The following is a 13712-nucleotide window of genomic DNA, read 5'->3' as shown; positions in this document are numbered from 1 at the left end:
AGGGTTTGTTCATGTTTTTCAGGCTGGTCTCAAACTTCCGGCCTCAGGTGATCTGCCCACCTCGGCCTCCCAAAGTGCTGGGATTGTGAGCCACCGCACCCGGCCAATTCTGTACATTTCATATCAGTGACACCACAAGGCCTGTGGACTTTTATCTAGACCCTTTCACTTAGCACCAAGTTCTTTCTCGTTGGAGCACAAGTCAGTGCTTCATTTTTTTGATGTGGATGGGCCACATTTGTGGTCCATTATTTCACTGCTGGACGCTTGGATTGCTAAGACCACACATGTGGTTCTCAGCCAAGCCGCCCTAGGCAGTGCGCGCAGGGTCCCTGAGGTGGGGTGGCAGCTGGTGGGCCCAGCCTTTGGTAATCAGAGTCCTCTCTTGCTGCAAAGTCCTTTCTTCACTGTGGGACATGCCAGGCATCCTCCTGCCCAGCTGAACCCAGTGCAAGGGGCTCTAGGATCTGCCCACCTCGTGGGATGTCCCTGTGGCCACCTCCCGTCTCGTGACAACCCGGGGTTGGGTCAGCTGTTGCACCCTGGGTGAGCTGACACTCAGGCCCTACAGCAGGTGAGCTGTGGGAACTCGCTGAGTCTTCTCCCGCTTTAAGCCTCAGCTGCTCACTGGTGGATGGAGTCCTGGGGGCCCTGCCGCCCAGGACACCCCAGGGCACTCACCCACAGGGACGGTGACAGCCCCTCTGTGTTTACCTTCAGAACCAGCTGCTGACAAAAGGCATGGTGATCCTTCGGGACAAGATCCGCTTCTACGAGGGTGAGTTCGGGCCCCATGGCGGCTGCTCGGGCCCTGCTGGGTGTCGGCTGGCTGCTGGACTGCTGGGCCTCATGATGTCGGGGCTCTGGGTGCGAGGTGTGGCTCTCTGGTCTAGAGGGCTTGGAAGGGCCACAAATAGCCTCAGGGCAGCAGGGCCGGGACCCCTACCCAGAGGGGGCCCTGGGAGAGAGTCTGCCCTCAGCCCCTCAAACTTGCTCGAGCCCAGGAAGGCTGTGAGATGTCAGGGAGAAGGTCCCCGCTTCCCTTCGGCCTTCTCAAGGCCCTGAGGTCCCCGCCAGCCTCGCTGTGCTGCTTGGGCTTCCTGTGGCTGAGAGCCTCGGGCAGTAGCACAGGTGTGGTCCTTGGAGGAGTGAGCTGTCCTGGGAGCAGGTTCCGGCGATGGGGGCCGCTCAGCTCCGCGGAGGCTGCTTTGCTCGGGCTGTGCTGAGCGTCCGGCCCCGTGCTGGGATTGGGCCTGCGCTCTGCCCGTATGTTGAGCACCTGTGCGCTGGACACCGGGCATGTGCGTCCTCTCTGCTGGACTGTCCCTAGGGTTTCACATCTTCTAACTCATGATTTCCACAACCCTGTGCAGAAGCCACCATTGTTTTTGGTTTTTTTTTTTTTTTTTTTTTTTTTTTTTTTTTGAGACGGAGTTTCACTCATGTTACCCAGGCTGGAGTGCAATGGCGCAATCTCGGCTCACCGCAACCTCCGCCTCCTGGGTTCAGGCAATTCTCCTGCCTCAGCCTCCTGAGTAGCTGGGATTACAGGCATGCACCACCATGCCCAGCTAATTTTTTGTATTTTTAGTAGAGACGGGGTTTCACCATGTTGACCAGGATGGCCTCGATCTCTTGACCTCGTGATCCACCCACGTCGGCCTCCCAAAGTGCTGGGATTACAGGCGTGAGCCACTGCGCCCGGCCTTAGAAACCACCATTGTTAGCACCGCTGAACATATGGGGGAAGTGAGGCACGGAGTCCCGCCTGGGCCACATGGCTGCTCCGTGGCAGAGCCAGGGTGCCAAGCAGGCCACTGGCTCCCAAACCCACACTCTTCACTCTGCTGCCCCAGGCTCCTCCTCAAGGCCCCCCTCTGACCCTGGGAAGAAGGGCTGTTAGCCCAGTCCACAGAGGAGGACACAGGCCCGGCGGCGTCGCATGTTCTGGCTGAGCCTGGAGCTGCATGTCGTGGTCTTCCCTCACCTCCACTGCACCTGTTGAGTGGGGCCAGCCAAGACAGGAACACTAGAAAGGCTCTGAGAACCATCAGACGGCTGGGGAGACACAGGAGGTCTGGGACGGCTTCCTGGAGGAGGCAGCATCCAGACTGGCAGGACAGAGCTGTGAGCTTTTGGCACCTGAGGAAGATGCCCGCCCACGCCCCTCTCCTGACGCGGCACATTCCGGCGGTGCCTGGGCTTCCCACCAGCTCTGGCCCAGGGGAGCCGGGGCTCTTGGAGAAGGGAGCTTTGTGTGGCTTGAGTGGAGCTCTGCCCAGAGCAGCCGGGTCTGCCAGCCCTCCCAGCAGAAGGGGCGGAGGGCAGCCCTGGGAGGCCCTACCTAGGAGCCCAGCATCCCCTTCCACCTTGCCAGCCCTGACTGGCCTCCCCAGGCCTTAGGGACAGGCACTGAGCTCTAGGCTGGGAGTCCAAGGCCCTGACCTGCAGTTCCATGTAACTGCAGACACAGGGTTTCCTCACCGGCTTCGGTATCCCTGTCATAGCAATGTGGGGCTGAACAGGCTCCGTCTATGTCAGTGCTCTCTCCATGTCAGGCCCAGGTGACCTCTGGGGACCCAGAGGTGGAGGAGACCAGGCCCTGCCTTATAGGGACTCGCAGACCAATTAGGGATACAGACACGCACCGGAGGGTGACAGTCCTGTGTGACGAATGTCATTGTGAAGGAATGTCCTGGGGAAGGAAGGGTTCATTCCACCTTGGCAGTCAGAGAGGGCTGCATGGAGGCAGTGGCCCTTGAAAGTATGGCCTCAGAATGTGGTCTGTTGAGGGGGATGTCTGGTCCCTTTCAGCCCCCATGCAGTGGGGACATAGCCAACTCCGCTCTCTAATGGGCAGCCTCAGGAGCCGCCCCCTTCCTGCTCCCCGCCCCTGTGTGGGTTCCAGTGGGAGCTCTTCCCCTTGAGCCTGCTCCTTGTAGCTGTCCCTGCAGAGCATGTGACTGCCAGAGGGGGGTGATGGCTCCCCATAGGGCAACCCCAGGACCTTGCCCCCTGCCCCTTCTCAGCCTCCAGCGAGGCCTTGGACTTCAGCCCCTGGACAGAGCAGGTCCTAGAAATGGAGGTCCTGGAAGAGCAGCCTGGAGGTAGAGGGCTCCCTCCCTAGGAAGGGGAGGAAGGCTGGACCTTGGCTGGGGTTGTGATTTGACGGCCTCCGTGTGCGGCTTAAGGGAAACTCGGCAACTCTGGGGAGGAGCTCCTGGTCCTCTGCTGGGCCCCGGGGTCTGCTGTCGCACATCCGCCAGGGAATCCAAACCCAGTGTGGGTCACGTGGCCGAGCCGTGCTGCCGGCAGCCTTGCATACTTGCCTCCGTGCCTGTGCCTCAGCCGTCCCCGCGCCAGACACCCCTGACCTGCGCCACCCAGCTCATGGCTTTTGTCACAGCCCTGTGGTCCTCACTGTTCTTGGGTCTCCCGACGGGCTGAAACTGGCTTGTTCATTTCCAAGGCCTGCACAGGTTCCTCAGCACTTGGATAAAGAAAGAAAGGTGTGGTGGCTCATGCCTGTAATTCCAGCACTTTGGGAGGCTGAGGCGGGTGGATCACAAGGTCAAGAGTTCGAGACCACCCTGGCCAGTATGGTGAAACCCCATCTCTACAAAAAGTACAAAAATTAGCCATGCATGGTGGCAGGCACCTGTAATCTAGTGTTCCTGTCTTGGCTGAGGCAGGAAAATCACTTGAACCCAGGAGGCGGAGGCTGCAGTGAGTCAAGATCGCACCAGTGCACTCCAGCCCGGGCGACAGAGTAAGACTCCATCTCAAAAAAAAAAGGAAAAAGGAAAGACGGACACTGGCCTGCGTCCACAGTGAGAACCCCAGGGTGGGAGCCAGTGCGGAGCCGAGGTTACTGCGGGCCGCTCGTCTGCATCATCAGCCCCTGCTACTGCCGGGCTGGAGCCAAGACACAGCGCGCACGCACCCCTGTCCTGTCCTGCCAGCCGCAGACACCCAGCGCTGTTTCATCTCAGCTTTCAGCCTGCCCACGTGGGGACATGTCTCACGCCCCTCATAGCGAATGCCACTCAGTCACCTGGAGGAACTTCCTGAGGTTGCCCCATGCCTCCGACTAAGCCTGGCCAACCCCACTGCCCCACAGAGGGGCCCCCACAGGACGGTCCCCGGCAGAGAGCCCCGCCAGCCACGAGGCTGCCCTTCCTGGCCCCTCGTCGCCGTGTGGATCCGGCTGGGGCCGAGATTCTGTTTTACAACATCTGCCTTCCGCAGCATTTCCGCCCCGTGGGCTGGAGAACGGCCTGGGCTCAGCAGAATGCGGGCCTGGCCAGTGCCCAGAGCCACCCCCAGGCCAGCCTGGGGACTGAGCTGGCTTTCTTCCTGCCGCGGCGGCGGAGGGGAACTGAAGGGACTGTGTGGGAGCACCGTTCAGTGGGGCGGTGAGCATCCGCCCATCCCGGGCATTCCTGCTGGCCCCCATCGCCCTCGGAGCCAGGTGTGTGCTGCCCAGGGCAGAGGGCCGGCCACCTGGCTGGGAGCCAAAGATGGGGCCCAGTCTGGCTCACCCCCAGCCCCCTTAGCCCCTGGGGCTGCCCCTGTCTGGGTCCTGCTCCTACTGCCCTAGAACCTACATGAACCTGGGGGCTTTCAGGAGTGGGGACAGGGCCCAAAGAGTGAGGAGAAGAGGCAAAGGTTCCTGTTCAGCTGCCACGTTCCCATGGAAACCTCGAAGCAGTTCTGGCTCGCGGTGCAGCCTCAGAGATGGCCGGAGACTCAGAGGCACCCACACCAAACTCTCACCAGTTGCTCGTCTGGCTTCCGGGGGACAGCAGAGGCCTTGGGGACATGTCCTGGGACTGCATCCCTGGACCCAGCAGCTGTCATCCCAGCTCCACTCAGTCCAGGCAGAAAGGCCAAGGGTTTTGCACGCTGCCCCTCCCACCGGAGCCCAGAGCCAGGTCGGGCAGCTGTCCCTCTCCCACAAGGATCACTGGCCCAGTGGATGGCACTGTTCCTCCCAGGGCCAGCAGAGCTCATGCCGGTGTCTGCTACCTACATACCTTCTTCAGAGGTTAACCTGTCACAATGTGTCCCCACACCATTCAGTCTCGCAAGCCCAGCTCCTGTAGCCAGCTTGGGTCACGCAGGACCCTCCTGCAGGAAGCCCTCCCGGCCTGACCCTCTGCACCCTCTTCTCCCTTGGACGTGGTGCTGCTGTTGGAAGTGGTTTCCGTGGCTCCCCAGACCTCCCCACAGACAGCCTGGGCGGGGCTGGTCCCCCAGCCACAGACCCTGGTGCACCCTTTTCTCGGAGGCTCAGCCTCTGTCTGCTCGGTGGGGGTTGGTCACTCCTAGCCACTGCCCTTATGATCCTGTTCAATGTCCCACTTCCCTGCCATGTGACAGATGGGCAGCCATTTGGGTCCCCAGTGCCCAGCATCAGGGCTGGCACAGAGTAAGTGCTCTGTGAATGTTTGTTGGAGGGGCAGGCACGGTGGGGGAAGGAGGGAGGGGCCGGTAGGTAGGTGAACTCGGTGCTTAGCCAGGTTGTTAGGAGGATTGTGAGACTAGGATGTGTCCTGCCAGGCGCACCTGTGTGGTTCTCACCTGTGCCGGGGGTACCTGTGTGGTTCTCACCTGTGCCGGGGGTACCTGTGTGGGTCTCACCTGTGCCGGGGGCACCTGTGTGGTTCTCACCTGTGCCGGGCGTGGGTCTCACCTGTGCCGGGGGTACCTGTGTGGTTCTCACCTGTGCTGGGCGTACCTGTGTGGGTCTCACCTGTGCCGGGGGCACCCGTGTGGTTCTCACCTGTGCCGGGCGCACCCGTGTGGTTCTCACCTGTGCCGGGGGCACCCGTGTGGGTCTCACCTGTGCCGGGGGCACCCGTGTGGTTCTCACCTGTGCCGGGGGCACCCGTGTGGGTCTCACCTGTGCCGGGGGCACCCGTGTGGTTCTCACCTGTGCCGGGGGCACCCGTGTGGTTCTCACCTGTGCCGGGCGCACCCGTGTGGTTCTCACCTGTGCCGGGGGTACCTGTGTGGGTCTCACCTGTGCCGGGGGTACCTGTGTGGGTCTCACCTGTGCCGGGCGTACCTGTGTGGGTCTCACCTGTGCCGGGGGTACCTGTGTGGGTCTCCCCTGTGTGGGTCTCACCTGTGCCAGGCGTACCTGTGTGGGTCTCACCTGTGAAGATCTTACCTGTGACAGTCTTAACTGTGTGGATCTCCCCTATTTGGGTCTCACCTGGGCCAGGCATACCTATGTGGGTCTCCCCTGTGTGGGTCTCACCTGTGCTGGGGGTACCTGTGTGGGTCTCACCTGGGCCAGCTGTACCTGTGTGGCTCTCACTTGTGCAGGTCTGGTGTGTGATAAAGGCCTGGGAACTGCCAGGAGCAGCTGCTGAGCCAGGCCCGCTGTGCCTTAGTCTCCTTTCATGCCCTGAGCTCTGGGAGGTTGACCCCATTACCTCCCCATTTTATAAACGGGAAGACAGGTTAAGCAGTGGGCCCAGGACCACAGAACTGCTGAGCTGTGGAGCTGGATGGCGACCTTGGGCAGGTGCTTCCAGGGGCCTAAGCCCAGGCCCTCTGCTCCTGCATCCTCTGACACCCCATCCTGGGTGAGCTGAGGCATCTGCCGGAGCCAGTTCAGGCCAGGCGGTGACGGCCCCCATGCCCACAGGACAGAAGCTGCTGGACTCGCTGGCGGAGACCTGGGACTTCTTCTTCAGTGACGTGCTGCCCATGCTGCAGGCCATCTTCTACCCAGTGCAGGTGGGCGCCCCAGCCTGGGGAGGGAGCCCAGTGCCCCTGCTGTGCCCACCCTGGTCTCACTGTAAGAGAACAGCTGCCAGACTCAGGGACATACCCACCTGCACTGCCCTGCCCTGCCCTGCCCTGCGCTGCCCTGCCCTGTGCTGCCCTCCCCTGCGCTGCCCTGCCCTGCGCTGCCCTCCCCTGCCCTGCACTGCCCTCCTCTGCCCTGCCCTGCCCTGCACTGCGCTGCACTGCCCTCCCCTGCGCTGCCCTGCTCTCCCCTGCGCTGCCCTGCTCTCCCCTGCGCTGCCCTGCTCTCCCCTGCGCTGCCCTCCTCTGCGCTGCACTGCCCTGCTCTCCCCTGCGCTGCCCTCCCCTGCACTGCCCTGCTCTCCCCTGCGCTGCCCTCCTCTGCGCTGCCCTGCTCTCCCCTCCCCTGCGCTGCCCTCCCCTGCTCTCCCTTGCCCTGCGCTGCTCTCCCCTGCCCTGCGCTGCTCTCCCCTGCCCTGCGCTGCTCTCCCCTCCCCTGCGCTGCTCTCCCCTGCCCTGCGCTGCTCTCCCCTGCCCTGCGCTGCTGTCCCCTGCGTTGCTCTCCATGGGCCACCCGGTTGCTCAGAGCCTGTTTCCACCCCTACAAGCTACAGATAAGGACACCTCCCTGCCTGTGAATCGTCTAGCAGGCAGGCACAGAGCAGGGGCTATGTGACGGTAACCCCTTCCCTGCCAGAGGAAACTGAAGGGACCCACTGTCCTTGGGACAGGGTCGTCTGGGGAGAACGGGGTCAGGGGGCCTGAGGGCCAGCAGGTCTCTTCCCCCTGGGGGGGTCCCAGGGCTGGGAGAGGGGAGATGAGGACACAGGTCACCACAGTGGGTGGGGTGGGGTGCCTTCTGTCCACAGGGCAAGGAGCCGTCAGTGCGCCAGCTGGCCCTGCTGCACTTCCGGAATGCCATCACCCTCAGCGTGAAGCTAGAGGACGCACTGGCCCGGGCCCACGCCCGCGTGCCCCCTGCCATCGTGCAGATGCTGCTGGTGCTGCAGGTGAGTGCAGTGGGCACGGGGTTGGGCATGGGGACTGTGGGGTGGGGACCAGGCTCTGCTCCCCACTGCCAGAGCAGTGGAGAGGAGTTAGGGGCACAGACTTAAGGGAGGGTCCAGTCGGAGGAGAAGCCTGTGAGGGCCAGGGACGGGAGCAGCCAGTCGGAGCTGTGGGCTCAGGAGAGCAGAAGCCGCAGACCTGTTCCTCCTGGTCACAAGGCTGAGCCTTTACACCCTGTGTCAGCCATCCTGGGGCTGTGCCCACCCCAACACACACATGTACACGCACATGCACACACGCACACACGTGCCCACACTACACACATGCATGCACATGCACACTACACACGTGCACATACACATGCACACTATACACATGCATACGCTACATGTGCGCACATGCACCCTATGCACACTACACACGTGCGCACATGCACATGCTACACGCGTGCACACATGCACACATTACACACCTGCGCGTACACACTATACACATATGCACATACAGTGGCCCTGTCATTTCTGTCCAGAGGGCTTTCGTCAGCGGGCCCAGCTCTGGGGAAGACACTCTGAGAGCTGTTAGCCCCCCTTACAGCAGGTGGGAAGAGGGTGCCTGCCCCAGATCGGGGAGTGGGGGTCCCCAGCAGCGTCTACCACAAGCCGGGGGTTTCCGCACACAGCCCTTCCCCAGGACCACGCTTCACGGCTGGCCGGCTCGTCTCACTGTCGAAGGACCCTGCAGGCACCACCGGCCACCCCATTTTACAGCTGGGGGAACTGAGTCCTTGCTTGCTGGGAGCTAACAAGGGCAGGAGCCTGGCTCTCAACGTGCAAAGCCCTAGTTATTGTTCTGGATCCCCGTGAAGATGTTTCTTTTTTCCTGTCTTGTTGCCCAGGCTGGAGTGCAATGGCGTGATCTCGGCTCACTGCAACATCGGCCTCCCGGGTTCAAGCAATTCTCCTGCCTCAGCCTCCCGAGTAGCTGGGACTACAGGCATGCACCACCGTGCCTGGCTAATTTTGTATTTTTTTTAGCAGAGATGGGATTTCTCCATGTTGGTCAGGCTGGTCTCCAACTCCCGACCTCAGGTGATCCGCCTGCCTCAGGCTCCCAAAGTGCTGGGATTACAGGTGTGAGCCACCGCACCTGGCCTTCTTGAAGATCTTTTAAAATTAGGGTTTGTGAGGACACTCGGGACACTCACAGCAACCACAGCAAGGAAGGGGCGGCCAGTGTGGATCTGTGCAGGGCGGGGCTGCCCTGGGAGGCGGAACAGCCCCCCGCCGGCCGGGCCTGGCTGGGACCCTTGAGAGACTCGGCTGTCTCAGCTTCAGTTTCCCAGTCTGTGTAACAGAGGAAGACCTCCTCCCTGGCAGGACAGGTGAGGACAGGGTCATTCACCACCAACTCACTGCTCCCATGGACAGACAATTCCACGGACACGTGCGGTCCCCTGTGTTATTGTGGGTGACCTTACTGAGGGCCCCTGTGGAGTCCCACCCACTGCTTGTTGAAACAGGCCAGGACATAGGAGGCTGTACCAGCCGCGCAACCCAGAAGTTCAGGCGACTCTGCTGACCTCCCTCCCTGCCTGGCGTGGCTCCTGCGCCCATCCCAGTAACCTCTGGCTGGCCAGATTGTCACTTAGAATTCTACCTGGGTGTGGCTGGGTACGGTGGCTCACGCCTGTAATCCCAGCACTTTGGGAGGCTGAGGCGGGCGGACCATGAGGTCAAGAAATCAAGACCATCCTGGCCAACATGGTGAAACCCTGTCTCTATAAAAAGTACAAAAAATTAGCTGGGTATGGTGGCACGCACCTGTATTCCCAGTACTCTGGAAGCTGAGGCAGGAGAATCGCTTGAACCCGGGAGGTGGAGCTGCAATGAGCCGAGATTGCGCCACTGCACTCCAGCCTGTCGACACACGGAGGCTCCGTCTCAAAAAGAATTCTGCCTGGGGTATCCTGTCCCTGAACCACCTGACAGCCTCTTGAGGTCTGTCGTCTTCATTCATTTATTCGCTCATTCATTCACTCATTCATTCTCTTAATGAGTGAGTGCAAGCTCTTGTTATAAGTTGGCTTTCTCCGGCCCTAGGCAGGGTGCTGGGGTCAAGGGGAGGCGGGAGGCAGAGGACAGACTGTCTGGTAGATGGGACATATGGCTGAGAGCCTGGGCCACCAGGCTCAGGTGCATCACTCCCACCCCCCACCCCACTCTCCTGCAGGGGGTGCACGAGTCCAGGGGAGTGACCGAAGACTACCTGCGCCTGGAGACGCTGGTCCAGAAGGTGGTATCGCCATACCTGGGCACCTACGGCCTCCACTCCAGCGAAGGGCCCTTCACCCACTCCTGCATCCTGGGTAGGGGTCTGCCTGGGCCTTGGGCTGGGGTGGGGGTGACCACGGACCTGGTCCATTTTGAGCTGGGCTGCGACGGAACCAGGGTCTCACTCCAGACTAGTTCTCAGCCGCGGCAGCCCCCAGCCCACCATGTGCGGGCCTGGGTGTGGGGACCCGTGATGGGGGGCGGTGATGTGACCACACCCCAGAGAGCCCCACCAGGCCTCTACATCTCCTAGGAGGCCCATCCGTGTGCAGACTTGAAAGTCAGAAGTCGGCCAGGCAGAGTGCTCATCACATGCAAATGCCTGAGGACTCCTGGCTCGGTTAGGGAACCCAGGCTGGGGGGGGCTTGGCCTGGTGCAAGGCCTGCTTGGGACTAGGCCCCCTCATCTAGAGAGACTCCCCCTACCCACCTGCTGGTGTAAAACCCACCCACCAGTATGTCTCAGCTCAGACAGTGCCCTGGCTGCTGAAGAACTTGGAGTCACCAGGGTCAGTGCCCTCGTTGGGGAAAGGCCCCTGAACCGCTTGTGTGTGCCACCTGCCACCTAGTGGCCACTCTTGGAACTGCAGAATCCTGAATGGGAGCCTGAACCCTGCCCCCCCACCCGGCCTGGGCCACCAGCGCCACTGCCTCCTGCCCAGATGACCCCAAGGGGCCTCCTCTCCAGGTCCCCACATCTGCCTGTGTCCCTTGAAGTCTATTCCTCTCCATACCACAGCCAGTGAGGCCTGTTTTCTACTGCCCGGCCACAGGTTGCCTGCATCCCCAGGATGGAATCCCCGTCTTGACCTTATGTTGAGGACCTGTCCCCATCTGCCCCCATCACAGCCCCATGACCTGGCCCCATGGCTCTCCTGTGGTGGGCTTTTTGACTCCCCAACCCCCTTGGACACCAGCTCTAGCGGGGCAGGGGCCGCTCCGGCCTGGGGAAGTGCAGGCGTCCAGCAGGTGCCAAGGTCCGTCCACTTCCACCAGTGGGGAAACTGAGGCACAGGGTTACATAACTTACCCGGGGTCAAACACAGGTCGCTGGCAGGGTGCAGTTTCAAACCCAGGTATTTGACTTGAGATCCTGCGTGTTCAGGGCTGGGGCTGGATGGAGAAGACAGACTGGAACCTGAGTTACTGTCAGGGTGCTTGGTGGCGGGAGGCCTGCTGGGCTGGGCCCCCACCCCCGGTAGCCGTGTGGGTCGGACTTTCCCGGAAGCTGCCCCTGCCCGAGGACAAAGTACGCAGCAGGCAGCAGGTGCTCAGCTGAGCGGGGACATTCAGGTGGCCTCGGGTGTGTCACAGAGCCCACGTCTCTCCCCAGAAAAGCGCCTGCTGCGCCGCTCCCGCTCGGGGGACGTGCTGGCCAAGAACCCGGTGGTGCGTTCCAAGAGCTACAACACGCCGCTGCTGAACCCCGTGCAGGAGCACGAGGCGGAGGGCGCGGCGGCCGGCGGCACCAGCATCCGCAGGCACTCCATGTCCGAAATGACGTCCTGCCCCGAGCCCCAGGGCTTCTCCGACCTGCCCGGCCAGGGCCCCACTGGAGCCTACAGGTCCTCCCCGGTGCCCCACTCAGGGCCATGCCACAGCAGACTGCACCCCACGACCCAGCCCCCCAAGCAGGACCCGGATCCCACCCGCAGCCCGCTGCCCGGCTCCAGCCCCGAGAACCTGGTGGACCAGATCCTGGAGTCTGTGGACTCGGATTCAGAAGGGATTTTTATTGACTTTGGCCGGGGCCGGGTGTCGGCCACGTCCAGCTTGGGGGGGCCCGGGGGCCGGCAGAGCGTCGTGTGAGGCCTCACGGCTGGCCTTGAGTTTTTACTGACACGGCCCCGTGTGTGGGGGTGTCCATGTGGCGTGTGTGTGCGTGAGACTTTTTTACTCTGTCCCGCCCCTCCAGCACCGTCGGCCTGGCCTTGGTGACTTTGTATTCCTGTCTTTGTTGGAAATACCGTCAGCCTCCCTTGCTCGGCCCAGGTCCATGTCAGGCATATGATCAGTGTTACCTGAGAACCCGGGTCCGGGACGGGCTCGGCCCCTCACTCCCGTGCTCCCCTTGCCCCCGCCCTCTGGTGTCCACACTCGCCCACAGAGAATGTGAATGCAGTGGGCTCTACCCACGAGGGACCCCAGACCCCAGAGTGACCAGACTCCAGCACGCCTGTCTTCTCCTGCCTGGGGTGGCCATGGGGATGGAAAGAGGAGGAATAAAACCTGTGACCCACTCATGTCTGCGGTGCCTGCCCTGAAGACACCCATTCAGGGTGTTCACCCTCAGGCCTCGCTCCCCCCTGGGGAGCCCGGGTTCCTGAGGGGGCAGACCTGTGCCTGTTGTCCAGGCCTCCCTTCTGCTACACGATGGGAGGCCCCAGAGATTATGGAAGGAAGGGCTGGGATGTCAGGAAGTGGGGCTGGCCTGACTTTGCCCCTGTCGGGGGCGGGGGGAGGAGGGAGGAGGGAGAAAGGAGGGATGGAGATGGGACCTCGTGCTACAGAAGCAGCCAGGCAGCCTGGGGGGTGCGGGTGACCTGCTGGAGGCCACTTGGCCAGGGAAGAACAAGCAAACACCTGACCTCGCCACCCCTGCAGCCTCACTACCTGAGACAGGCTTTCCCCGAGCCTCAGGTGGTCAGGGTACACCCTCAGCCTCAGCAGGCAGGGCCTGCTCCCTGTCCCCACCCCCGCATCAGTGGGGCTCAAGTGTTTCTGAGAGCCAGAGGCCAGCTCAGCACCGCAGGTGCCCCAACTTTCAAGGAGGAGCTGAGCCTGGGGCAGCTTCCCTGGCCACCCCACTTTTTGAAAGCATCGGGTCAGCGTGGCCTCTGTGGGGAGAGGGTGTGGGGGTCTCTAATGGCGGGCACCATTCCACACCCTGTTCACCTGCCCATCCGCCACCACCACACCCTTCCGAGTGCCCGCCTCTCGTGGCATTGATTTTCTCGGGGTGGGGAGGGAATGCTGAGTGAGTGAAGGACGCCCCGGGCAGGGGACCAGGTGTGAGCGGGAGGACATCACCCGACCCCTGAGTCACAGCTGGAGCTGGCCCAGGCTATCTACCGGCAAATCCTTTTGGATGGAGCAGTTTTCCCCTCTGGTGGGAGAAGCAGTCGAGGCACCCCTGCTTCTGCTCAGGACGGGGGGCGTAGAGGTGGGGGCAGGGGGAGCTCCGGCTTCCTGACTCCACTGAGCCTCGGTTTTGTGGTCTCTGATATGGGTACATACCAACCCTGTGGAGCTCTCTGAAGCTACTCTGGGAACGGGTACTCTGCCCCAGGCAAGGCTCAGCGGAGCACACAGGGGAGCAGGAGCAGCCTCAGGCCCCAGGCCTAGGGGTCAGGTGGGCATCAAACGGGAAGCCAGAACCTGGTCTGAGAACCCCGCTGCCAGGCTGATGGGGCCAAGATCCCTCAACCAACCTCTTTGGCTCCCAGCTCCATCATGGAGCCTGGGGTGGGGAGTGGTGGGTGACCATTAGCAGCACACATGGAGGCAGAAGGACCAAAGATCAGAAGCCGTGGCAGGGAGTTGCTGTCTGGGCTCTGTCCACACGAGGGTGCTAGACCCTCTGTTCTCCCCGCTGAGTGCGGGGGGCGGGGG

The 13712-nt window shown here is 62.1% G+C and overlaps 1 protein-coding gene across 2 annotated transcripts in view; it reads left to right on the top strand.

Moving 5' to 3' along the window:
- Positions 1 to 12338, top strand: part of PRR5 (proline rich 5) — a 61904-nt gene extending 49566 nt beyond the window's left edge. For both annotated transcript variants that reach the window (XM_017529501.2, XM_017529500.2), the window contains 5 exons: positions 721 to 778; positions 6659 to 6750; positions 7632 to 7772; positions 10000 to 10135; positions 11434 to 12338. In XM_017529501.2, coding sequence (XP_017384990.1) covers positions 721 to 778; positions 6659 to 6750; positions 7632 to 7772; positions 10000 to 10135; positions 11434 to 11909 — 903 coding nt within the window. In that variant the 3' untranslated portion in view covers positions 11910 to 12338. The remainder of the gene's footprint in view (positions 1 to 720; positions 779 to 6658; positions 6751 to 7631; positions 7773 to 9999; positions 10136 to 11433) is intronic.
- Positions 12339 to 13712: the final 1374 nt, after the last annotated feature.

This window comes from Cebus imitator, unplaced genomic scaffold (assembly GCF_001604975.1).
Source record: "Cebus imitator isolate Cc_AM_T3 unplaced genomic scaffold, Cebus_imitator-1.0 Scaffold59, whole genome shotgun sequence".
Lineage (NCBI taxonomy): Eukaryota > Metazoa > Chordata > Mammalia > Primates > Cebidae > Cebus > Cebus imitator.
The sequence above is the reverse complement of the archived record's forward strand: the minus strand, read 5'-3'. Positions and strand labels throughout refer to the sequence as shown.